Source organism: Nelumbo nucifera, chromosome 1, assembly GCF_055504915.1.
Source record: "Nelumbo nucifera cultivar China Antique chromosome 1, China Antique-T2T, whole genome shotgun sequence".
NCBI classification, from domain to species: Eukaryota; Viridiplantae; Streptophyta; class Magnoliopsida; order Proteales; family Nelumbonaceae; genus Nelumbo; species Nelumbo nucifera.
This window is the reverse complement of record NC_142649.1, coordinates 6,691,886-6,719,814: the sequence shown is the minus strand read 5'-3', so window position 1 is coordinate 6,719,814 and position 27,929 is coordinate 6,691,886. Positions and strand designations below refer to the sequence as shown.

The following is a 27,929-nucleotide window of genomic DNA, read 5'->3' as shown; positions in this document are numbered from 1 at the left end:
CTGACTCAATGAAGAAAAGGACAAATGACCCAAATGACTATGACATAACATAATACGACTAGTGGACTCTAAAATAGATGCAGTTCTCTAAGGTTGTACTTGGCTCTGCTCAGGCATATCTAATAGATATATCCCATTCGCCCCATGGCCACTCCCAATCACCTTCTGAGATTCCATGTCCAAAAAAAACACAATATGAAGGGAAAAAGGTCACACTGCAATTCAAGGATTTAGTCAAATTACTAACTGAAAGCAAATTGGTATTAAGTTTAGGTACATGAAGAATAGATGATATGGTCAGGGCATTAGAGGTCTTAATGTCTCCCTTTACCGTGATAGGGGCTAAGGAGCCATTAGCAAGGGATATCCTATCCCGTCCAGAAAGAAGTTGGTAAGAGGTGAATAACTGTGAAACACTAGTCATATGGTCAAAAGCACCAAAATCAATTATCCAAGAGGTTTTATTTGTACCTGAGACAGAAGCATGATGTGCAATGGCACGAATACCTGAGTGAGCATATGCAAACGAAGGAACAGTCTCTGAATGAGCTATAGCAATGGACTCCAAACAACTAATGATTCAGCTGTACTTCTCAGCTTCAGCCCTAGCAGCTGCAAGTTGTTCTCCCACTGACTTCTCTCCATCCTGTCCTTCTTCACCTTGTGAAGAGGTGGCTACATTTGCATTTCCACCTTTTCCAGTTTCAACCATTTCCCACCATTTTCTTTCTTGAATCTGGTAGGAACAAGCTCTAGATGTAGCTTCCAACATGTGTCTTTAGTGTGTTTAAGCTTCTTGTAGTATTCAGAAATAACATATTTTTTCCCAATGCTAACCTTTGGCTTCATCCCCGCATTAGCATAGTGATCAACCTGTAGCTCAACAAACTGAACATGTCTTCTACTCTCCTCATTGCTCACCATAGCATATGCCTAAGACAGTCACCTCACCCTTTGCTAAAACATTCTGCCTCACAATATCATACTCCGACTTGAGTCCGATGAGGAACTCAAAGGCCCAATTTCTCTCAACCAACCTCCTATATGTTTTTGCATCCTTTGTGCAACCCCAAACAACAATCTCCATCAGATCAATCCCTTGCCAAAGAGATTTCAGCATAGAGTAGACTGCTAAGGGCTTCTCCCCCTATATAAGATTATTCACATCATGCTTCAATTTGTAGGACCAAGCAATAATAAGACTTTGGGAATAGGTCTCTATGACACTATCCCACACTTCTTTTGCAGTTTTCATCCACAGGTAATGCTGACTAATGTGTAGTTGCATAGATTCACTAATCAACTCACTACTGTGTAGTTTTCCTGCATCCACCTTTCATAGGTAAGATCATCCTCCTCCGGTTTCTTCTTGCTCCCGGTAATATAACCCCATTTTCCTCTACTACACACATGTATCTTAATAGATTGAGACCAAGATAAATAATCGGTCCCATCTAGCTTCACAATAGTCACAACCCCAAAAAGATTCTCCACTGACCCCCCATGTCCAAACCTGGAATCTATGGAATATTTGGTCTCTCCTCCAATTTGCTCCATTGAGTAAACGGATGCAAACGCAAATCAAATTAGGGCTTTACTAGGCAAGATTTACTGTTCTAAGCAAAGAACAACCTCTCAACCCCCAAAAATTAGGGTTTTACAGGGTCTTACGGGATGGGGAGAAAGAGAGAAACTTCAACTGCCCCTTCCAAAGGTTCCAAAATTCAATCCAACCAAAACCGTCCCTAATAGAAATCAAAAGGCTTACCTCTGATCCCCTATCGCCTGGTTCAAACTGTCTCTGTGACCTGTAACAAGGTTTCTCCAATTATCTAGGGTTTTTAGGAAAAATCTCCAAGAACTTGCCCTGGCTTGAACTAAGGATGAAAAACCTCTACAAAGCTCTCTAAAAACCTTCTTGTATAGGCTGCATAAGTAGCTGATTGATCAACTGATCAGTTCTCCATACACGTATGTATGGGCAAAGAAAGGAGAAAAAAGTCGAAAGTGAGAACCCACTCTAATACCAAGTTGAAAATTACACCTACAGTAATTTAGATAATGTAAGAAAAGAAGAAAAGAGAGAAAGAGAAAGAAGAAGAAAAGAAGTTTCAAGAATAGGTTGTGGAAGAAGAAAAGACGGTGGCGAGGGCTTTTTCTCTCTTTGGGTGCAGGTGGAACCCTCCATCAGACTTGCAAAGCCTCTTTTCCCCTTCTTTTTTCAGGTGGCACATGAAAAGGGGAAGGACTATGTGGAGAGGACTGAGGGCTGCAGTATGCTGGTCATTATGGGAAGAAAGAAATTCTAGGATCTTCTCAAAAAATGAAAGAGGGGCTGAAGAATTGAGGGTTGTGATCCATATAAGGGCTGTACAGTGGCTGAAATCACTAGAGCTATTTACAGACTACACAGTGGAAGACATGTTGAGAAAGTGGGGTGAGATTGCAAACTGCACACAGATCAAACCAATAATAAGGGTGTCTTGGACTCCCCCACCTACGGGCTTCTTAAAATTAAATTTTGATGGGAGTTGTAGGGGAAATCCCGAACAATCAGGGATTGGAGGTGTTTTTAGGGATGAGAACGGGATCATCTCTGCCCTATTCTCAAGCCCAATTGGAGTGGGGGATTCCCTTAGAACTGAGATCTTGGCAGTTATGGAAGGAATTCATAAAGCCAAGGAGATGAATGTCAGAAAACTCTTAATTGAAGGGGACTCGGAGGTGGTGATAGGGTGGTTGATTAAAGACAACTGCGGCTTATGGAACTACAGAAATGAGAAGAGGAAATTTAGGTGGCTGGTGCGGGGGATGGAAATCAGGATGAGTTGGGTTAAGAGATCAGCTAATTCTTTAGCTGATGGATTAGCTAAACAAGGGATAGAAAGGGAAGCAATGTTTTGGGCTAAGTTGTAACTTAACTGTTTCTTTTTTCCTTTTCTTTCTTTGGAGGGTTTAAGTTGTATTTGGAAGATAAGAGTGTTTGTCTTCCTTGCTGTAAATAGTATGATGTTTCACTGAATATAATGAATCGGTTATTGATAAAAAAGAAAAAGAAAATAAGGGAAGAGAGAAAAGAAGAATTCGAACCTCTCTCTCTAGCCCCCTTTCATCACTTTTATTAATAATTCTAAGTCTAAGTACGATTACTTGGATGCCCTTAATGGGGCGGCCAGCATTAAAGAGATAATTAAAGAAAATAAAAGAAGGCCCATAACTAAGAAACATAACTTTTAAACACTTCTTAAAAGAAATAAAGAACACTAGGGCCCATTCGGCCCATTCTCACTACAGATATCACAACAGCATAGGACTGGAAGAGATCACTCAAGGGGGAAAGGATACATGTGGCATGATGGAAAAGGAAGCCAAACAAGATTCCAATAGGAACAAGCAAAAGATCAGTGTGAAACTTGAAATAACTTTAACAATGAATGGAGATAAAAAGATAAAAGACCAAATGCAAGTAATTATTTAATTTTTAATAAAATTACAAATTATAGGTTAGACCAGAAAAACTTATAAAAAAGCAACCAGTATAATAGAAGTGGTAAACAATCAGGTGGCTTTCACCAAAATTCATGGTTGGGGGAATGGGGGGTTGATTGGTCAAAGCTCTTCTGGCATCATAGGTTTTCCCACAAATTATTGCTCTTAATGATTCCATGACTAAAGCCTAGTTATAGAAATAAACTCATCAACAAACCATGCAAGATAAAGTGAAATTCTAGCAAATTTAATGCACTACAGACATGGTGGGAGCCATAAATGGCACACTAGTGAACAAAATGCAACATGAGTCCCACCATGTATGCACTATACTGATTGGATGATGCACCCTCCATGATGCCTGCTAACATTCGTTATGCTAAATTGCAGAAATATTAATTTCACTTATTGGAAATATGTTTTCCTACTTTTAAAATGGAGATTTAGAAATCAAAAATTAATAGGTTATTGTTTCTGTCCAAATTGTTATTCGTAAGGGTCCTGAGCCTTAATTTTAGTTTTAGTTGAAATAAGAAAGTTTTCAAGGGGAAACTGAGTGTTTTATCAACGGATACAGTCATGTGTATGTAAGTCATGGATATCTTGGTCATAAGGCATAGATCTAGCTTTAGTTCAATTAGGGACAATTTGAAGACACTTCTCAGTAGTTTATATCAGGGGTTATGATTATTCATACATATGATACCTGGATACCTATAAAAGGGTGCTCTATCTAGTCAGATACTTTAATTTTAGTCTAAACTGAGCATCTAGTACCAAAACTAGATACAAGGTAGTAGATATGAAGTGAGGGAATGTGTATTCACATGCATTTCAAACAATGTTTTTGAACCACCATTGACCCGGACGGTCAAACCGTCCAGGCAACCGGTTCCATTTTACCGCAAACCCTCTCCCTAGCCAAAAGTCATTGAATTGGTCAATGACCCGTTGACCCGGTGGTAGAACTGTCAACCCGTTTGACAGGCCATTTTTTATTTTAATTATTGTTTTTAAACTTTTTTTGTTAGAACAGGTCGTCTGTTTGAACTGGACAGTTGAATCGTCAACCCAGAAACCAGTGGCCAAAAAGTTTCAATTCCGGGTCATTTTTTAAAACATTGATTTCTAAGTAAATACCAAACAGTCAAACAAAAGCAGAAATAAGGTAGATTAAAGGATGACATTTCATACTTTTCATTCCTTTTGAGGAGTCTTCATCCACTGAAGTAATATGATAAACTTCATCTGGTTCAGCATTGTCACTCTTTTCCACTAACTTCTCTCCTTTATTTGACGAAAGATTATCCTTCTTCTTTGCGGTTTTCTTGGGTTTATCAACTAGCAAACAAAAGAAAAAAACCACAAATCCTTTTTGATCAGTAATACCTCATAAAAGTCTTCAATAAAAAGTTTCTTGCACATAATTCTTCAGTTTGATTAGCATTTGCTGGGATCAAATAGAAGCCATCAAGTATTTATTTAATCTAGAACTAGTGCCAATACCAGCCTCCTCAAGCCTATGGAGTTAAACTCACTTTGAGTTTTAGATTGATTTCGCCCTATTGCATGACTAGAATCCTGCACTCTGCCTTCTGAAGAAATGCAACAACAGAGCTTCAGTTATGATGAGCAATAATTTGCAGTTCTCCTAAAACTATCTACAATATGGAATACAGCTAGATTTGATTTCATATCTTCAAAAAGGAAGGACAAAAATATGAGCAATTCAACACGTCAGCAATAGTGTATCATTAACATATCTGTAGTGAATGATTTACCATAATTTTCTGACCTTATGGCATGCTTGTGTGACTATAATTTTCTGGCCTTTTAAGAAAAAAGCCACATGCAGTATGAAACATGTAAATTGTTGTTACCAATATAGTCCTAAATGAGAAAAAAAAAAACTAGGGTATAATGTGTCCATGAAGTTGTATGGCTGAGGAAGCAGTGCAACTGCAGGTTAGGACGGTTATGATAGATTTCTAGTGTGTATGCTGAATAGCAGACACAAATCAGCACCAGAAAGGACCTTCTCACCAAGGGTTTGAAGGTATCAGCATATCTCTTTCTTTGGCATCTCAACAATCAAAGCTAAAAAGCATATGAAACAGATTCCACTAAATTCCACAACCAAATGAATACATAACAATATAATATATTTATAGCCTTCAAGAACTCCAACTATGGCAACTTCAAATATAAGTATAAGCCAACCCCCAACTCATCTAGAGTGAATCCTATTGACACATCAGTTATGCATGGACTTCAGGAAGAAATGGAAAGCAATTGTCCTAGGAAATTGGGCCTCTAATTAGCCCATTAATGTCTAATACATTAAGCATAAGTTCTACAAATCTAAGTATTTACGCCCATTGGTCCAAATTGAAATATGTCAAGGTAAATGGGCCTAATTTAACATTTGCAGTACAATCTCTCTACCATTAATATCCAACATTGGGAAATGCAGAAAGATTTATTCCCCTTGCTCTAAAACACCAATATCACACTCTCTACCATGATGGAACCCAGGAAAAATATTTCGCAAACAAATTTTAAAAATAAAGTAATTATTTACATAGTATATATTTTTGTAAAACCAAATTCAAAACACTAGAAATCCACTTGCTCAAGAAGCATCCTTATCTATTCCAACATGCCCAGATATTAACCCCAAAAAGACCTCACTAGTTAGCATATCAAAAGCAGTCCAATACCCGACAAAGTATCATTATCAAGTCCAGGGACTACATGCAACAATCTGGTTACTCCACCAATCAAAAAGTCCAGGAGCACACCAGAAATGGTCCAGTTTAGTGTTTTTTTTTTTTTCTTTTGATCAAAATGGTCCAGTTTAGTGTTTCATAAGCACCCATACTTACACCTTGGGTTTAACACTAGTAGTTGGGACCATGGTTCGTAATATCAATATTGATGAACATTTCCCCATGTAGAGTTGGAAAAATTTCAGAGATATTTCGCTAAAATATTTGGGAAATCTAAAAAATTAGGAAAGTTTTCTCAAAACATTAAATTAGATAATAAATCTTCAAGATCTTTAGAAGAAATTTAATTACATTTAAGGGTCAAAAAACCATAACAAAGAATTGTATAAATCAAATAGGAAAACAATTAAGCGATTGTAATAGATATGTTTATCTTTGTCTCCCTTTTGGTCTTTAGCCATCTTCTCTTCTTTATATATGTCAATTGCTTTCATTTTAACTTTTGTCTTTATTGTTACTGTATGTTTTGGATTAGATTGTGAATACTCTTTTGTAATTTATGCATTTTTCTTTTTCTTTTGAATTATAGTGACTTAGTAAGTGAATCATATAAAAGTAGTAAGCCAATTGTCTAATCACTAATTCCCTTCTAGTTCTTTTAGGAAAAAATTGTTTAAAAAAATTCGGTAATTTTAATTAAATATTGAAAAGTTTTTAATAATATTCTAAAATTTTAAAATTTAAATATAGAGTCTATCAATGAAATCTGAAATATTGTTGACATATTGACCAAATGTTAGGGATATTTGGGGAAAAAAAAGAGATTCTCAGGAGATTTCATATCACCACCTAGAAAATGGGGATATACTGGGGATATTTTGCCAAATATCGCTGATTTGATATCGTGAACCATGGTTGAGACACAATACTACTCCATCCCTTAGGCAATATGTCAACCTTGTCAATATAAGCCACCATGGTTCACCCACTGGTTGAGAACATTTAGTCTGTGCATATTGATTATGTAAGTTTCATAACAAAGTCCTAAAATGTAGATCAAAAGTCTTACACAGACTACACCAAATTGACACATGCAATTGTACTTGAAACTAAAACTTTATTCATAATAAAGTAGTTTACGATTCAAGCAAAAACAGTATTTGGCCCTGAATGTATAACATGTTGCAAGTAAGTAAAAAAACAAGAAAAAAAAAACTAGTTGAGTGAAAATATCCTAGAATTGACTGAATTGAGACTCTAGGTTTCGTAGGGGCTTGAGGGATCATGAACTCTCTTGTGTTTCAGACCTTTTGTCACTACTTGAAAGTGTTTTTCTGGACCCCCTCAGATCTGATGTGAGATTATGGTCCCCGCATCCAAAAGGTCATTTCAAGTCTGCCTCTTTCTTTAAGTCCCTTTACTCTTCCCTGGTACAGTTGGGTTTTCCAGCCAAGGAGATCTGGTCTAGACCTATACCTCCTATTCTCCTAAAATCATGATTTTCTGCTGGGAGGTGTTCTATAGGAAGATCAACACCTTGGACTGCTTGCAGAAGAGGAGGCCTTCCTTGTGCTTGTCTCCTAACTGGTGTGTACTTTGCAGGGATAATGGTGAGGATTGTTCCCACTTACTTTTAACCCGTTCTTTTTCTGCTGCTATTTGGGGTTGGATCTTTGCCTTGTTTGGGTGCAGGTGGAATTTGACTGCAGCTGTAAATCAGCTCTTTGACCCCTCCTTTGTTTGGCCCACAAAAACTGGTAAAACAATGTGGAGGTGCATCAGATCTGCTGCTTTGTGGACAATTTTGGAAGAAAGAAATGCTAGGTTATTCCAAGAGGAGAGAAATATTCAGACTGTAAAGGATTTTATCTTGACTAGGGCAATCCACTGGCTGAGATCTTTGGACTCCTTTCACACATTCTCTTTCAATGACATTTGGAGGAACTGGATAGTTGTGGCTAGTAATCGTACCAGGAAGAACAGGATACCAGCTGTGTGGGTGCCTCCTTCCGAAGGCTGGATAAAGTGGAATTTTGATAGTAGCAACCAAGGCAACCCAAGTCCTTCAGGGATAGGAGGGGTGCTGAGAGATAAAGAGCAATATTTTAGCCTTATTCTCAGGCCCTGTGGGTATAGGAGATTCTATTAGAGCTGAGCTTCTAGTGGCTGTACAATGTATTCAGATTGCAGACCAGTTAGGAGTTCAGAATTTGCATATTGAAGGAGATTTCAAAGTTGTTCTGAGGAAAGTTAATTAGTTTTCAAGGAACATGACTGTTACTTCACAGTGGGTGGGTAGAACAGCTAATACCATAGTGGATGGGTTAGCTAAGCAAGGGGCCTGAAGGGAACAATTATTTTGGGCAGTTCTGTGTTAGAGTCAACTAAAGAGGGGTATTTTGGTCCTTTCCCCTAAGTAAGGTGTTAGCTGTATGTCTCCTCATATGCAGGGGCATTTCAGTCTTTGCAATTTTATTTTTCGTAATGTTTAAGCGTATGGTCGACTGGGTTAGACGAACAGTCTTCTCAGTTCGAAACCATTCTTCTTCTTCTCCCTCTTCTCTTCTTCTTCTCCTCTTCTTTCTTTCTCTTTTCTCAGTTTGGCTGAATAGCACAAACATGGTATCAGAGAGCCATTGACAGCAGTCGATTACAACTTCCTCAACTAACATTTCTCAGTTCTTCTTTTTCTTCCTTTTTCGTGTTTTTTCTGATGCGAGAAATCTGGGGTAGAAGACTGCAGTGCAACCCATATTCCTGCAGCAACCTCTAGGGTTTTAGAGGCTTGACCTCTGGTGACAAGAAAAAAAAGTACAACAGTCGAGTGAACAGAGAAAAAAAAAAAGGTTTTTTTCGTGTGGACTGCTGTCACCATGTGTGTGGTGGTCGGGGAGGTGCAGTCGTGGTGGTCTGAACCCTCTAATGAGCAGTTTCAAGCAAGGTTCAAAGTATCGACACGTATCAGCCCGTATCGGCCAATATGTATCGTTCCAGGGGACCTCTCCGATACACCCCTATAGTGGGTGTATCGGGGCCTGACCGGTTCAGGGGGACCGAGGAGCCCTTAACTGGCCCCCTGAACCGGTTTCAAAAAAAATAAAAAAAAAGTAAAAAAAATAGTATCAATTCGCCCAATACGCCCCTACCAGCGTATCATGGTATTTTACCTTCATTCCTTATGTCAAATTTGATGCTTGTGCAGGAAATAAGGTCTTATTTTGGGAAGATGCTTGCGTTGGAGACACTCCCCTTAATGAAAGGTTCCCTTTTATTTATTCACTTTCTAAAAATAAAAGAAAAGTGATCTCTTCAATCTTTACTAATAACTCTTGGGACTTGGGTTTGAGGACAGGTCTAAAGGAGTCAGAAATGACAATGGTGGATGAATTAATTAACCTTCTAGGGTCAACTTACCTGGATCAATCTTGTGTGGACAGTAGAATTTGGAAACCTTCCCCTTCTGGTGTGTTCACTTGCTCTTCCTTTTTTGATATCCACATTCAACCATCAAACCCTGTAAGGAGCTTTTCAAAGGAGATTTGGTGTCAACCTGTACCCCCAAAAGTTCAGGCTTTTTGTTGGGAGGTGGTTATCCAAAAAATCAATACTCTAGATATGTTGCAAAGAAAAAGGCCAAATGTTTGCCTATCACCCCATGTTTGTAGCCTCTGCTTGGGATCTGGTGAGACAATCACACACCTATTGATTTCTTGTCTATTTGTATGCTTTATTTGGACTTGGTTCTCTTCTATCTTTGGTTGTAGGTGGACACCTCCCCCAGATGTGGCAAGCCTTTTTGACCCAAGCTTTTTCAGGCAACCGAAGAGGCGTGGAAGATTAATGTGGAGAGCCACTAGAGCAGCTATCTTATCGTCAGTTTGGGAAGAAAGGAATAATAGAATCTTTAAAGGCGTGGAGAAATCCAAGGAGGCAATTGTAGAAAGGATAATTATTATGACTATTCATTGGTTGAAAACTTTGGATTTGTTTAAAGACTTCTCAGCTGAAGAAATTTACAAGAATTGGGAAGTGGTGGCTTCTACAACTTCCATGAAACCTATTGTGCAGGAATTGTGGTCCCCACCAACACAACAAAGAGTAAAATTAAATTTTGATGGGAGTTCAAGAGGTAACCCGGGCCCTTCAGGTATAGGAGGAGTTTTCAGAGATGAAAATGGCAGAATTGTGGCTTTGTTTTCAGGACCAATAGGAGTGGGGGACTCATTGAGAGCGAAGGTGATGGCCTTGCTTCAAGGTGTAAGATATGCAAACCAGTTGGGGTTACACCAAATTGAGATTGAGGGAGACTCTAGATTGTTGATCGAGTGGCTGCAATCTGGTAAGTTGGGAGCCTGGATTTATAGAAAGCCCATAAGGGAAATCCACAATACAACAAGGGAGATTGGTGCATGCTTCAAATGGACAAGGAGATCAACTAATGGTTTAGCTGACACGGTTGACAGCTGTACTTAAATCTGGAAAGTTATTTTAAAGTTATTTAATGAAGTTACCATTTCCAATCAAAAAATATATATTTTGAACCTTGGTTTCAAGAGGGATTCTTTGAGGTTTTGAATCTGCATGTTAGCAATACAGTGGTGTTTGAAGTGGTCGAATGTATGCTAGGGCAAGTACGTGGTGATTGCAAGTGTGCTTGTGTGGTAGCTGACGAACTGTAGTGCAGTGGTTCGAACTGTTTTTTTTTTTTTTGTGTGTGTGTGTGACGGGCAGAACCGACTTTGTAGACTGAAATGGCTTCGATGGGTGATGCGAGTGGTGACCAGAAATCGAGTGTCATGATCTCCTCTGATTTTTTTAAATGTCCAGATGACCTCCATCAAACTTAATGGTGAAAACTATGTTCTGTGGGCCAAGTCGATGGAGGTGTTTCTAAAGGCTAAGAAGAAAGTGAAACAAGTACGGGAGGAGAAACCTAGTGCTGAATCCCCGGGCTTTAGTGATTGGGAGCAAGAGGAAGCTCAAATTATGGCGTGGTTGTGGAACAGTATGGAGCCTAGAATCAGTGTTAATTTCATGTTTTTAGATACAGCAAGGGATATACGGGAACATGCCATGAAACTCTAATCCGAACAAGACAACACCACAAGGGTTTATCAGCTTTCAGGAATACTTCAATTTGCAGCAGGGAAATCAAACTCTTGAAGAATATTATGCCGGTATGAAGAATCTTCGGAATGAACTTAATGTCTATCATCCCTTGACTCCGGACATCAAAGTTCAGCAGCAACAAAGAGAACAACTAGATGTTACTTAGTTCTTGGTGGGACTGAAAGCAGAATATGAACCTGTCAAAGCACAGATATTGGGAGGGTCTGCTCTCCCTACTCTAGAAGAAGTATTTGCCCGTCTCCATAGGATATCTCTCACCCCCACAAAGTGTAACATACCTTCCGATAGATCAGCACTTGTTGGCACTTGAGTCGGTTCTTATGGACACAGAGGAGGTGGTCGTACAGTTAAGGAAGGTCGTGGTAACCCTATGGGTGGTCGTGGTAGTGGAGGAGGTCGTGATTCAGGGGGAGGCCAGAGGAAGGGGAGCACTACTTGAAAATGCAAACATTGTGGGAGAGAAGGACACAGTTAACTTCTGCTATGATTTGCATGGCCCACCATCAACATGGGCTAATCATGCAGTTGTTGGTGGTAGTGAAGTCAATGATATTCAACCAGTTGATCCAGCATCCTCTACTGCCAAAACTACTTCTGGAAAGGAGATGATGAGTATTCCAAGAGAGGAGTATGAGAGATTTCTTCAGGCCACCTCACATTAGAATATTGCCACCTTTGCTCATTCAGGTATAGCTTGCCTAGCATCCAAACCTTCACCCAGGATAATTGACTCTGGAACCTCTGATCACATGACCGGGACTCCAAGTGTGTTTTCCTCCCTTTCTCCAACCTCTACATCAAATAATGTTACCCTAGCCAATGGATCTACTTCGCCCATCTATGGTGTTAGTAATGTTAACACAGTATCTCTTTCTTTGACTTTTGTTTTATACGTTCCCAAGTTTCCTTTCAATCTTATGTCTGTTAGTAAACTAACCAAATCCCTCAATTGTTCTATCACATTTTACCCTTCCTCGTGTTTTTCAGGATCTAACAATGAGGGAGAAGATTGGTGAAGGGCATGACTGGCGGATTGTATTATCTTGACAGTGGTGGATCTACAGTTGCACTTCAAACCTCTTTGACTCCTCTTCAATGGCATTGTAGACTCGACCATCCACCTCTTAAAACTCTCAAGCTTCTTGTTCTATCATTGAGTCATCTGTCGTCTTTATAGTGTGAGTCGTGTCAATATGGGAAACACCATCGGGTTTCCTTCAGTCCTAGAGTAATAGAGTTGATAGTCGTATGTTGAGGCCTTTTGATTTAGTTCATTCAGATGTTTGGGGTCCAATCAGAATTGAGTCATATAATGGTTACAGATATTTTGTTATCTTTGTTGATGACTATTCAAGAATGACATGGTTGTATTTAATGAAAGAAAGAAGTGAATTATTTTCCATTTTCCAAAAGTTTGTTTCACTTAAAATTCTTCATTCCGACAATGGCAATGAGTATTTTCTTTCTTCATTCCAGCAATACTTGGAACAACATGGTATTATTCATCAGACATCTTGTACTCACACCCCTCAGCAAAATGGGGTGGCCGGGAGGAAGAACCGACATCTACTTGAAACAGCTCGGTCTCTCCTTCATCATATGAATGTTCCTAAACATTTCTGGAGTGATGCAGTCCTGACTGCTTGTTTTCTCATTAATCGCATGCCCTCATTTATTTTGGATGGTCGTTCTCCGTTCTCTATCTTATTTCCCACTTTGTCTCCATATCCTCTAACTCCCAGGATCTTTGGGTGTGTGTGCTTTGTTCAGAATCGTGGTCCTGGGCTAGACAAGTTGGATGCTCGTTCCATTAAATGTATCTTCCTTGGCTACTCTAGGACCCAGAAATGGTATAAATGCTATAACCCTATTACTCGAAAATCCTTTGTCTTGATGTTACATTTTTCGAATCAGTGCCATACTTCTCTCCTTCGGAAATCCCTTCTCCTCCTATAGAGGTTCCTCTTCCTCTTCCGATTGATAATTCCATCCCGGTGGTTCCCATTATGCCTGAGTCTACACCTTCCCCCATGCAGGATGTTATGGGCCCACGCATAGGATCTCGTCACGGGTCGGTCCACGGGGAGAAAGCCCTGCTTTCCCTTGCGCCTTCCCTTGCGTGCAGACCCTATTGCGGAAACTGAATGGGTGATTTGTCCAAGAGACCACCCGAACTCGCCTTTTGGGTGATTTGTCCAAGAGACCACCCGAACTCTCCTTACACCTTTCTTGGCTAGAAAACTGAATGCCTTTATTTCAATTCGTGGCTCCTTAAATAGGAGATTACAGAAGGAAATTCCTAATTAAACTCAAACTCCTAATTACCTACTCCTAATAGTAACACAACTCTTACTTAAGATAAGGATAAAATAAGAAAAGGGATAAGGAATGGCGTAGCTGGTGGCGAGTTGGCGGGCAGAGCTGATGTGGTAAGATAAGTGTGGGCCCACCCTGATGAACTGTCATGTGGGCCCCGCCCTACTGCTGTTGTCGGGCGGTGCGCGCGTCTCGCAGTGCTGCTGCCGTGAGGAGCGCGCTGCTATCGTGCGGTGCGTGCTGCTGCCTAGTGCTGCTGCCGTGCGATACGCTTTGCACGCTGCCGAGCGGTGCGTGTTGCACGCTGCCGGGCGGTGTGTGCTGCGCGCTGCCAGGCAGTGTGTGCTGCGTGCTGCGTGCTGCCAAGAGGTGCGTGTTGCGCGTTGCCGGGCGGTGCGTGCTGTTGTGCGCGCTGCCGGGCGGTGCGTGCTGCGTGCTGCCAGGCGGTGCGTGCGGTGCGCTGCCGAGCTGCTGTGTGGCGCTGTCGGGCGGTGTGTGCTACTGGGCGGCCCGCTGTGCGTGCTGCTACCTATGCCTGCGCCGCAGTGCGCTGTCGGGCGGTGTGTCCAAAACACAGGAGCATACTGAAAGACCACCAATTCGTTAAGTGTATACTCATCGACAGAGGCCAACACCTCCACCACTTTCTACTCCGACAACTGATCCAGCTCTTTCCACAATTGATTGCCTTCTGATCTTGACCTTCCTATTGCAGTGCGGAAAGGTAAACGTAGTTGCACGCTACATCCTATATCCAATTATGTTTCTACATCTCACCTTTCCGCTTCCCATCGTGAGTTTATTACCCTGTTGTCCTCTGTATCCACACCTAAGGATGTTCAAGAGGCTCTTACCTCACCAGGGTGGCGAAAAGCTATGGAAGAAGAACTCTCTGCTCTTCATCATAATAATACATGGGAACTCACCAATCTTCTCCCAAGTAAACATGTTGGTTGTAAGTGGGTGTATACTGTTAAGTATCTACCAGATGGGAGAGTGGAACGCCTGAAAGCCCGTTTAGTTGCAAAAGGGTACTCTCAATTTTATGGTGTAGACTATGTTGAAACCTTTTTCTCCAATTGTACACAAATACTGCAACCATGAATTCTGATCTCACCACATCACCCTGTCCCACTGGACCGTAGTAGAGAGCAATGATATTTCCATCTTCATTTCTAATAACCCCTCCTATGCCCGAGGGGCCCAGATTCCCCGCACAACTCCCGTCAAGGTTAAGATTCATCAAACCATCTATTGGGGGAGACCAATTCTCAATAAACCTCTGTCTTATTGAAGAGGAGGCGGCAATAACACCCCAAGCCTTGAAAAAATCTTTTACCTTGAAGTCTAAAAATAACTTCATGCCTTTTACCCAGTGCGCCACTCTCAAGGTTATTGTTTCAATCAATGCTTCCTTTCTTTTTTCTCTTTCTTCAAATATTCTTACATTTCTTTCCTCCTAAACAGTCCACAGTACTACTGCTCTAGTACATCTCCACATGATTTTACCCCTCCTTTTAGTGCATCTAATGCCGGTAGGGCTAAATAAGCCGTCCAATCTGTTCGGAGAAAACCACCTGCAACCAAAGAGGGAAGCAAACCAATCCCAAATAAAGCTAACAAAAGGGCAAGAGACTAGGAAATGAGAAGCAGTTTCACCGTTCAACTAACACAGAACACACCAGTTAGGGGAAAGACTTCCCAACAGAAAGCACTAACTTTAATGGGAGAGCACCAAATTTCCTTGACTCGGAAAGAGGGAGAAGAGGAGGTGGCTAACAAAGAGTGTAAGAAGGATTTACGAGAAAACACCCCATCAGAATTAGGGCTCCAAACCCTAGAATCCAAACCCTCTTCTTCCAAGAAAACTGAATTCAGCATATTCAATAAATCAGACAATGGGAAGCTAAGACTCTCTAAGGTTCCTGTTGAAGCCAAAGTTCGAATTTAGCCCTGAGGGAAAAGAGTGCTGACTTAGGAAATCAGAGATAGATCTTTCCTTGAACCTAGAAAGATCAAAAAAAAGAAGAGAATCTCTCACCCAAAGGGATATTCCCAACCCACACATCCACCCAAAATTTGATTTTTTTTACTAGAAGCTAAGTCATACATGATATGAGTTAGAAAGGTAGGAAAAAAATCATGAATGGCCTTCCAGGGAGCAGCGAAGGTATCTCTACGGTTACATTCAGCACCCCATCCATTGCCAGACATACCATGAATGCTTGCCACTACATTGTACCATAATTTCTCATTTTCATTAGGAAACCTCCAAAGCCATTTGCTAAGCAGAGCCTGATTCTTCAACCTAATATTGTTGATTCCCAACCCCCCTTCTTTCAACTTCACCACCTCTCCCCAACTGACCAAATGATCCTTCTTTTTTCCCCTAGTTCCCAAAGAAAGTCCTTCATCAATTTTTCAATTTTCTTCACTATCCCTTATGGCATCCTGAAGACTAACATGTAATACACTAGAAAATTTGCACCTTACTCAAAACGGCACGCTGTCATGAGTTGCCAAGATTGGGGCTATGTGACTCGACCCTACTATGAAGAGGGCTAATGGAAGAGGTTTCAAGAACACTCTAGAAGCTTTCAAAAGCACCAAGACACTTCAAGAGAGTTCAAGGAGATTCCAGAAGCATTCTAGAAGATCATGAACACCTTTGATCTTTGTATATAATCCTAGAACTATTCTAGAGAATTCATGTACCTAAGGGAACTAAGATAAGTCTAGAAGATGGAGGAATCTAGAAGCAAGTCTAGAACATTCATGTTCTAGAGAAATCCTTTAAGGAGGTAGAAGTACCTATAAAAGGGGAACCCCTCCATCATTTGCAGTCACCAAGCAAACAAGTGTTGTATTCCTCTCTTGAGCAATACAAGGAGTTCCTTTGAGTTCTCTATCTCTCTTTCCTTGTGTGCATTGTGCCTTTGTTGCCAAAGTGTGTGTCTTAGTGTAAGGGACGAGTTGATAAGCTACTTGGTCTCAAGAGGACAAGAGAGTGCTCTAAGTGGGGAAGGCTGACTTGTGGAGCAACGGGCTACTGCCCAAGTACCGCACGAGACGCTAGAGGAGTCTAGGTCCGTGACAAGTGGTATCAAAGCCTCATCAACACTAGGCGCATGGCTAAGGACAGGAAGGACATTGCCTTGGAAGTGGAGGACACCACAAGGATTGAGGTGACTAAGGCGGAGCCAAGCAAGAAGAGTAAGCATGGTAACAAGAACCGAGAGGCATCCTTGGACAAGGTTGCTAGCCTAGACCAGCAGCTAACCAAGGTGGAGATGACTCTTGGTGAAGCCCAAGAGGAGATTGAGAAGCTTAATGGCAGCTTGGACTTCTTTGAGAAGGAGCCATCCAAGTTCGAGGAGGTCATGGATGGCACTATTACTAAGACCATTAAGGCCATGCATAGAGAGCATCAAGGCCAAATGGAGGCCATGTAGCGGACTTTTGCCAAGCATCAAGCCAAGATGGAGGAGATGCAGGTAGATCATGCCTTATGGAAGAGAGTTATGGCCAATGGAGGACCATCCACCCCAGGCCGTGCGCAGAGAGCTACGGTCTTTCCTTGGCCTAGCAAATTACTACAAGCAGTTTATCCAAGGCTCCTCAAGGATAGTTGCCCCATTAACTAATTTGTTGAAGAAAAATGCTAAGTGGCACTGGGAGTGATGCCAACTTGCTTTCGAGCAGTTGAAGAAGGCTATGATAGAAAAGCCAGTATCGCACTTGCCCAACCTTACCAAGAGTTTTGAAGTACATACGGATGCCTCAGAATATGCGATAGGCGGAGTACTTATCGAAGACGGGCAACCCATAGCATATGAGAGCCAAAAGGTAAATGAAGCTGAGCGACAGTACACAGTCCAGGAGAAAGAGATGACAGCTATAGTCCATTGCCTTAGGACATGGCGACACTACTTGCTTGGGGCCAAGTTCACAGTCAGGACAGACAATGTTGCCACAAGCGACTTCCAAACCCAAAAGAAACTAATTCCCAAGCAAGCCCGTTGGCACCACTCCTAGTGCCACTTAGCATTCTTCTTCAACAAATTAGTTAATGGGGTGACTATCCTTGAGTAGCCTTGGATAAACTGTTTGTAGTAATTTGCTAAGCCAAGGAAAAACCATAGCTCTGTCACCGTAGTTGGTGGCTCCCAATCTAAGATGGCCTTAACCTTGGCTTGGTCCATGCTCAACCGCCCTTGGCTAATCTTGTAGCCAAGGGACGCTACCTCCGCCTGAGCAAAGGAACACTTCTCTCTCTTCACATAGAGTTGGTTTTCCCTCAACAATTTGAAAACCCTTCTTAGGTGGCCCACATGCTCCTCCATAGTCTTGTTTAGACTACTATATCATCTACATAGACCGCCACAAACTAATCCAAGTAGGGGTGGAATAACTTGTTCATCAATGTGCAAAATGTGGCAGGGGGATTTGTTAGGCCGAATGGAATTACCAAGAACTCGTAAGAGCCATACCTGGTCACACATGTAGTCTTTGGCTCGTCCCCTTTAGCTATGCGGACTTAGTAGTACCCCGAGCGAAGGTCCACCTTGGAGAAGTACTTGGCTCCACCAAGTTGGTCAAATAGGTCAGCAATGAGTGGGATAGGGTACTTATTCTTGATTGCTACCTTGTTCAATGCTCGATAATCTATGCACAGCCTGAGGGATCCGTCATGTTTCTTTTGGAATAACACAAGGGCACCATATGGGGCTTTGGAGGGCTAGATGTAGCCTGCGTTCAGCAACTCCTTCAATTGTTTCCTCAACTCTTCTAGTTCATGTGGTACCATCCGGTACAGGGCCTTAGCTGGTGGGGTGGCCACAGGCTCTAGTTTAATCTTAAGATCCACCTCTCGCCTAGGTGTTAGCTTCTTGGGCAACTCGGCTGGCATGACACCGTTGAACTCTTCCAACATGCTCTTAATTTCCTTAGGCAATTCCCCCCTTGCTGCCTGGGACTCTTCACCCACCATAGCTACTAGGTAGGTCTCTTCGCCCTGCTTCAAGCCTTTCACTAGTTGTACGGCTGATAGCATTCTTGGGCTAGTGCTTGAGCCACGAGTAGTAGGGACCATGCATGGGGTGCTCTCCTCCATGATGCACATTGAGTTGGTGTGTGGCATGGGCACAACCTTTATTTTATCAAGGAAGTCCAAGCTAAAGACAACCTTGAAGTCATCCATAGGCACTACTGACATGTCGACCTTGCCTTTCCATGATCCACCTTACAAGTCGACTCCTCGAGCTACTCCAACTATGGCCTTGGCATGGAAGTTAACGGCCTTAAGCCAACCACTCTCCTTAGTAACCTTCAACCAAGTCGCTTTGCCTTCTCTACTAACACAAAGTTGTGTCATGCACCAATGTCTATCACAGCATGGGTGACTTTGCCATTGATGGTTGCTTCCACATACATGAGGTGTGCCTTGTTAGGCATTGGAGTCATCTCAACCTTCTTCACGGCATCAAGGAGTTGCATCAAGCCCATTAATGCCTCCTCCCCTTCCTCTTCCTCCTTAACTGTAAGGGAGTTGAAGACCTACTTCTTGGGGCAATCCCTAATCATGTGTGCTCCATCACATAAGAAGCACTTGAGCGGCTTATTCTCTTGGCCCTTGACTTTGTCTCTCCAACCACCACCCTTTCTATCCTTCTGGCCTTAAGAGGACTGGGGCTTAGACGATCCTTCTTTGGCATGGGCCTTAGCCTCCTTCTTGTACTTAGTTAGCTGCTCAACAACGGCCACGACACTAGCCAAGTCTTGAACGTCATGGCGCCTTAACTCTAGCTCCGCCATGGCTGAAGGCCTTTCATAAAGCAGAACAAGGAGTCCTTGTCTGTCATGTCAAGTACCCCCAACATGAGCATGGAGAATGCCTTCACGTAGTCCCTTAGGGTATTCATATGCTTGAGGTGCCTAAGGTTCTTCCTAGCAAGGTACTCAACATTCTCCGAGTAGAATTGCTTCTTGATTTCCCTCTTAAAGTCCTCCCAAGTATTCATGGTGCATGTGCCACGTTCAACGTCCATACACCGCCTACACCACCATAACGTCGCAGTGTCTAGGCCGCCATTAAGCTTCTCGAACCTGGATAACTCCTTCTCAAAGAAGTCCAAGCCGCCATTAAGATTCTCGATCTCCTCTTGGGCTTCACCAAGAGTCATCTCCACCTTGGTTAGCCACCGGTCCAGGCTAGCAACCTTGTCCAAGGATGCCTCCTGGTTGGCCGGTTCTTATTACCATGCTTACTCTTGCTTGGCTCCACCTTAGTCACATCAATCCTTGTGGCATCCTCCACTTCAAAGGCAATGTCCTTTCTGTCCTTGGCCATGTGCCTAGTGTTGATGAGGCTCTAATACCACTTGTCACGAACCTAGACTCCTTTAGCGTCTCGTGCAGCACTTGGGAAGCAGTCCGTCACTCCACAAGTCGGCCTTCCCCACTTAGAGCACTCTCCTAGCTCTTGAAACCAAGTAGCTTACCAACCCGTCCCTCACACTAAGGCACACACTTAGGCAACAAAGGCACAATACACACAAGGAAAGACAAATGGAGAACTCAAAGGAACTCCTTGTATTACTCAAGAGAGGAATACAACACTTGATTGCTTGGTTAAAGCAAATGAGGGAGGGGCTCCCCTTTTATAGGCACTTCCATCTCCTTAAAGGATTTCTCTAGAACATGAATGTTCTAGACTTGCTTCTAAACTCCTCCTTCTTCTAGACTTATCTTATTTCCCTTAGGTACATGAATGCTCTATAATAGTTCTAGAAATATGTACAAGTATGTACAAAGTTCAAGGGTGTTCATGAAGCTTCTAGAATGCTTCTGAAATCTCCTTGAACTCTCGTGATGTGTCTTGGGGCTTCTAAAAGCTTCTAGAGTGTTCTTGAAACCTCTTCCATCAGCCCTCTTCACAGTAGAGTCGAGTCACATAGCCCCAATCTTGGGACCTCGTGACAATAAGTTGAGGAAAAATCAATATATTTCATTGCCTTTGTGTAAAACGTCCATACATATGTATAGACTAAACTTGTAATAATCCTAAGAGTCAAACCGTTAGACTCATAATAATCTTAGGAGTCAAAACTGTTAGACACAATAATACTATTAGGACTCAAACTAAGTTGTCATATCCTATATCAATTCAAAGAAGACTCAATAACTCTAATCCCAAGGATTTAAATATCGATACGATACATCCGATACAGGGCGTATCGTATCGGTATCGCCCAGAGGGGATACGAGATACGCTACGACTAAACCCGTATCCCTTGAATCACGCGTATCAAAGCGATACGCATACGTATCGGCTCATATCGTGTTGTATCAATCGATACGCACCGATACGACCAATACGGATTGGTGTGTTTACTGCGCACGCAAAAAATGCGCTTGGCGTGATTCAAACACAAATCACCCAGCGTTAAAGCCTTAACTGCGCGCTTGACCATTAGGCCACTTTTCATCTTATGAAATTTGATGAAATAAAATAACTTTTTTCTATTCTAGCGTCCACATGTAATGCGGAAAAATTACATTTGTGTTTAACAATTCCAACAAAATAAAAAAATAATATTCAAAACTAATATTTTATAAACTAATAGAATAAATAATTTCTTAAGTCCACATTTATATCAAAAATTTGTTTAATCTCAAGAAGTTATACGAAAAAAGATATTAATAATAGAATAATTATTTTAGTACTTAATATTTATAAATTTGAACATGACATGTATCTTAAAATTTTATAAATTATTAATTAATATTTTAATTTGAACTAAATAAAAGTATATATTATTTATAAAAATAAAAATATTATTTACAAAAACCTCGAGAATATAATATAAATTGAATCTGTCAAATCCATTAGTCTACATTTATATCAAAAAATATTTTTTTAATCTCAAAATTTATGGAAATAAAAATAATAATAATGGAATAATTATTTTAGTAGTTAAAAATTATGAATTTTCATATGATGTGTATCTTAGAAAATTTAATACATTTTAAGTTAATATTATATATTTTTATAAATATTTAATTTATATTTCAATTACATTTTATAATAATGTGTTTATTGTTTACAAAAATAAAAATATTGTTAACTAAACATTTGAGAATTAATTTTTAGTTGACTTTTGGTTAATATTAAAAATTAAAAATAGTAAAATAGAAAATAATCTATATAATAATTCACATATAATAGTTGCATATGCTTTGTGCCTTGAAATTCAATAGAAAATAACATAATAATAGCTTTTTGCATGTATTAATTTTTAAAATATATATAATATGTTCTAGGATTCTTGTTTGACACAATATCAATAAAATTTTATGATTTCTATGCATCCCACTATATTAATTGTAGTATATTTCTTCACATATACCTTTAGAATATACATTTTCTATGTATCTATACATTAATTATGGCTATTTTGATCTTAAAAATAAAGTTATTAATATGTTTATAGAACTTATATGCATTTTTCAGCGTATCCATATTCTTTCGTCCATATCCATGCCTTTCCAAAGCGTATCCGTATCTGAGCGGTCCGATACGATACCCGATACTGATACTTTAATCCTTGTCTAATCATACTTATGCAATTACTCTAAAATTTTAAACATAAACAAACTATAACTAGACAAATTAAACCCCACCATTGGGCCCCATAGAAATTGCAAAATGACAAAAATACCCCTACAATCCAAAAATATAGAAATACATAAAATATCATAAATTTCCAATTGACAAAAATACCCCTAATGTCCAAAAATACATAAATACATATAATATCATAAAAATTCCAATTGACTCTTCAGCTCCTACATTGGGTGATCAGTTGACTTGACATTAAATAGATAGATGATATGGCAGTATAAAGAAATAATTAAGGTGATTAGGTGGTTGATGATGGGAAGAACAGGTTCAAAGGTTAGCAAATGGTATGGCTAATGCATTTACTTAGGCTCCATTTGGTTTGTGGGATGGGGATGAGAAAAAGGGAATATTCCAAAAATATTCCCTTTTCTCGCATTTGTTTTGAGGGAAATAGAGGGATGGGATGAGAAAAATGTGGGGTGTCCGATCCCAAAATCGTGGATTTGGGGTCGCACCAAAATTGTGCAACCCCGGTGGAAAATTTTGAGAAATCACTGTTACCATCGACAACGAAGAACCAGTGCTACCTCCCCTTCCCCGTTCGAACCCAGAAGTAGAGCGGCGGCGACGGCTTCTCATTCTTCTTCTTTTGCTACCTCCCCTATCTAACCCAGATCTGCTGCCTTCCCCGTTCGAATCCAAAAGCAGAGCAGCGACAGCAGCTTCTCTTTCTTCTTCTTTTGCTACCTCCCCTTTCGAACCCAGATCTGCTACCTTCCTCGTTTGAACCCAGAAGCAAAGCGGCGGCGGCGGCTTCTCTTTCTTCTTCTTCTGCTACCTCCCCTTTCGAACCCAAATCTGCTACCCTCCTCGTTCGAACCCAAAAGCATAGTAACAGCAGCTTCTCTTTCTTCTTCTTCTGCTACCTCCCCTTTTGAACCCAAATCTGCTACCTTCCCCGCTAGAACCCAGATCTGCAGCACTGTTCGTCGTTCATCGTCTTCATCTTGGTGAAACAAAGCACCCCACAGTGGCTTCCTCTTCGTCACAGTGCTTTTCCCATTATTTTCCCATATCTAAAACCAAACAATGGAAGTGTAAATTTTTACACTTTCCCATCCCACCTAAATCTTCCCACAAACCAAACGGAGCCTTAGAAAAGGATAGGTGGAAACTTCCAAGCCTATATTGATATGTATAACACTAAGGAAATGCTTCTTAATAAACAGAAACAAAGCACTTCAGACAACTTTAAAAGAAAACAAAACAAAGGGAGAGCCCCCACATACATAAGTATACAAATTGGTTAGAGACTCATGATTATATGTATGATATGCCATATAAAAGGGATACAGGCACTATTTATCAAAATACAGATCATAAATATTTTCTACTAAGGGCCCCTGATATCAACGTATCAAATATCACTCAACTCTTTCATAGACCAAGGGAACAGTGAAGCAAGGATCTTTTATAAATTCTTTCCCCTTGCATTACTCTTATGTTCAAAACTTCCAAAATTTTCGCTTTTCAAATAGGGCTCAATGTTAATCCCAGCTATTTAGGATCTTGGGAGGGTGGATTGGATACACACCTTGTCTTTGGCATTTTTTGCCCAAGGGAACCACTCAGTCTCAAGCCCACATTCTCACACTTCCCTTTACAAATATGCCAACTTAATACAAAAGAAAGAAGCTTCCAATGAATTCTTCCCCTTAATGAGAAACATCTAGAGGGCCACGACAGAGCAATTCCAGCATTATACAAGTAAATTGAAACACATCAATTTTAACCATAACTTCACAAACCATTTGCATTTTATACCATCAGCCATCTGTTGTGCCCAATAGTCTTGGGAACAGAAAATTGGATGGCAGATTCTTTGGCCAAGTAAGGGGTTTATACTTTATAGGCAGCAGCTGTTTTGGGCTAAGTTGTAACTGATCCGAGTTTGAAAGACTTTAGGGTAGTAGGGTAACTTTTTCCAACTAGTAATGCACTATTAATGTTTTTAATCTAATAAGTTTTTTCAGTTGTCTCTCAAAAAATAATAAGGATTGTTTGCTAATTTATCCACAAAAAGAGAAGCCATTGATGAACAACTAGTTGATAAATAAGACTTAAATAACATACAAGATGTTCACCCTTTCCTTACGACCTTACCATCAATGCAATAACCAATCTAAGTTCGAAGAAAAGAATCCATTAATCATTTGACTAAAAGCCTCTAGCATGCAAAAAGAGAAGAATGAAATCCATAGTAACATACTTTTTTGTTTGTCGGAATGATCTTCATCCTCATAACTAAGCTGATCAGCTTTGTCAACATCGCCCTTGTCTTGCCTCTCCTTTTCATTTTTCTTGTCCAATAACTTGTTACTTTTCTTCTTTCTATCAATTTTATTTGAAATATCCTCTAACCACCAAAAGGCATGCAACAACTTAAGTGAGAGCCAAAGATAGTTGCAAATAGATATATAAAGAATCTGACACTTTCATGTATCAACAATGTCAAGTCAAACAAAAAAAATCTTGAAAAATTATGTAAAATAGTTAAGGATGATGGTTGACAATTATACAATATTATAAAAGGATGTGCTAGCCTTAATATAAATAGTTTTTGCTATTTAGTCCACTCAGGGATCTTTTAGCAACTGTACATAATTATAAGAGTATAGAAAAACAAAACAGAGGCTGTCTAGGGTTAGACTCCTCTATCAATTATATCATCTTCTCCATTCATGATTCGTAATATCGATATCAATAAACATTTTGCCATGTAGAGTTGGAGATATATTGGAGATATTTCACTAATTTCGCTAAGATATTTCGAAAATCTAAGGAATCAGGAAAGTTTTCTAGAAACATTAAATTAGTTAATAAACCTTCAAGAAATCATTAAAAGGAATACAATTGCACATTTCAGGCTCAACAAAACATAATAAAGAACTATATAAATCAAATAGTAAAAATTAAGCAATTGTAATAGTCTCTCTCTTTGTCACCCTTTTGGCCTTTAGCCATCTTCTCTTCTTTATATATGTTAGTTGCTTGCCATTTTAACTTCTGTCTTTATTGTGACTTGTTGAAATAATGGGCCGGATGGGTCATAATCTTCTTATATTTCGTTCATTACTTTCTTCGAGTTAATGGACCTTTAGTTGTTCATGTATATTGACAGCCACCCCATTAACAGCAATCTTGTAGTTGTCCTATTAGTTTCTAATTGTGATTAATAAAAGTGATTAAGGGCTGGATAAATGGCATCAATTACGAATATATTTAAGTTAATTTTTCTACAGCTGCAGCATTGATATCTTCAGGTGTTTGAGGGGGGTCATTAGGAATAATTGAGGTGCTTTCAATAGCACTCTACCCCAGCTCCTTAGGAAAGGATTCCACAAGAAATGAAATGCAAGCAGTAACACAAGCACATAAGATATGTAAGAATTTAAATCTGCATGATATAGAGGCCAAAGGAGATTATAAAACTGAGTTGGGATGGCTCAAAATAAAATAAGAAAAAAGAAAAAAAAATAACTACAATGGGACATGGCAGCATAGACAGGCTAATTGCTGGCAAGATAATTAGGAGTCACATGGTCATTGTTCATAGAATGGTTTAGGTAGCAGCACTGATAGCCTTATTTTCCTGTGTTGTATCCGTATACATCATTCTTTAATCACGTCTAATAAAATGCAAAGTTATCATTCAAGAAAATTTGAAATTTAACCCTACAACCACCTCCATGGCTTTTCTTCGATTCAAGCTCCAGCATTAACCAGTTTCAATTTAAATCAATTCTCAAGTAGCATTAAAACTTATTAAAGTTCTCTTAATTTCTTTATGCATACAGCATACTTCCATTTGTTGAACTCCCTTTACTTCACATTTTCTGGAAATCATAGAGAAGAGGCATGACAACAGGGATTATCAGTAAACATTCAAGCAAATAGTTTTTTTTTTTTCTGAAGAAGGTAAACATTCGATCAAATAGATTATAACTTTCAAAAACGGAATATTTAAAGGGTACAGAGAAGAGAAAAGGTTGAAAACGACACCCGCATATCAACAAAGTTTTTACCAAGCCAAGCCAAAGTCATAAGAAGAAAAGCACTAAATAGACAAAAACATGAGACTTATACAATCATAATAAGAGGCTAATACGTACTCTTCATATGCAGTAAGTCTGGTTCCTGCTCAAGAAAATTCTGTTCAAATTCAGGTGACTTCTCAATTAACTTCCGCTTCTTCGATTTATTTTTATCCTTTATATTCACTTTGCTTTTTCCCTTGGGCTTTTTATCTGAAGACATCAAAGTAATAATAAATATATGAGAAGGCTCTAAAATGAAACATAACAGAAATTAGAACAAGACGTCATTAAAGTATCGACTACTCAAAAAACAAAACAAAAAAGAGGAAATGATTGAATAAATCAATGATGAGTTAATAAACATTTACCCATATCTCGTTGAAATGGGCACTAGCAGCTGCGCAAACTGTTCGAGCGATTTAGACCACTGCTTTTTTTCTTTTTCTTTACCTGAAAAATGCCAAAGAATGACGGAAACATCAGTTCCGGAGACAGACGACTGTTGTTGTTTCGTTTTTTTTTTTTTCATACAGATATTAGAGGGAAGGCAACGGTTGAAGCAGCGAGCCCGACCCTATTATGAGGTTCTTGTGAATGCGAAATAGAGATAGACAGATAGTGAGGCTAAAGCGTCGATTCTCTTCTCGAATACGTATGCAGACGCGACGGAGAGAGACTCTCGGAGAGAACAGAGTGTGGTTATTTATTAAAAAAAAAAAAACAGAGTGTGGTTGGGGATGAACACGGCTAGGGCTGGTTTAAACCTCAAAAACCTTTAACAGTAAAGCTGTGGCGGAATGCTAGGCACAGCGATAGTGCTATAAATGGGTAGGGTACGGATCGGATCCACCTACATTTGAAAACGGACCCCTTTGAGTCGGTTGAACCGTTGGTTAAGGCGTGTTGATGATAACTGATAAGGCTGCAACTTGAGTAGTGTTTTTTATATTTTCTTGAGTAATCAAAATTTTCATTTTTTTTATTTATTATTAATATGCATATTTAATATTATCCTATTTTATTTTTCTTTAAATTCTCATTAGCATTGGTGATATTTTTTCTGATTTTTTTAATAATCCTATTTTCTTTAAATTCTCATTAAATTATCCTATTTTATTTGTTGCATTATTACAAATACTTTATTTTTCTAAAGCATTTTGTAAAAACTATGCCTTGAAAGTGTTTTTTGGAGTATTTTGTGAAAATCGCGTCTTAAAAGCACTTTATGGAAGTATTTTGTGAAATCTTGCCTTGAAAGTGCTTTCTAAAATTATTTATCGAAAAAAATGCGCCTTAAAAGCACTTTTTAGAAGTATTTTGTGAAAATTGCGTCTTGAAAGTGCTTTGTAGAAGTATTTTGTGAAAATTGTGCATTTAAAGTGCTTTCTGAAAGTATTTTGTGAAAACTGCGCCTTGAAAGTGTTTTCTATATTTTGTAAAAATCATGCCTTAAAAGCACTTTCTAAAAGTATTTTGTGAAAATTGTGCCTTCAAAGTGCTTTGTATAAGTATTTTGTGAAAACTACACCTTAAAAGCAATTTCTG

The 27,929-nt window shown here is 39.6% G+C and overlaps 1 protein-coding gene across 2 annotated transcripts in view; it reads right to left on the bottom strand.

The window, feature by feature from the left end:
• LOC104587020 (uncharacterized) overlaps positions 1–27,178 on the bottom strand; it is a 39,536-nt gene extending 12,358 nt beyond the window's left edge. The window contains exons 1-6 of one of the 2 annotated variants that reach the window (XM_010244448.3): positions 26,958–27,178; positions 26,753–26,834; positions 26,460–26,594; positions 24,557–24,703; positions 5,028–5,084; positions 4,684–4,830 (exon numbers count right to left, since the gene is read on the bottom strand). In XM_010244448.3, coding sequence (XP_010242750.1) covers positions 4,684–4,830; positions 5,028–5,084; positions 24,557–24,703; positions 26,460–26,594; positions 26,753–26,756 — 490 coding nt within the window. In that variant the 5' untranslated portion in view covers positions 26,757–26,834; positions 26,958–27,178. The remainder of the gene's footprint in view (positions 1–4,683; positions 4,831–5,027; positions 5,085–24,556; positions 24,704–26,459; positions 26,595–26,752; positions 26,835–26,957) is intronic. The other variant, XM_088896564.1, reaches the window with a different exon arrangement.
• Between the last annotated feature and the right edge of the window lie 751 nt (positions 27,179–27,929).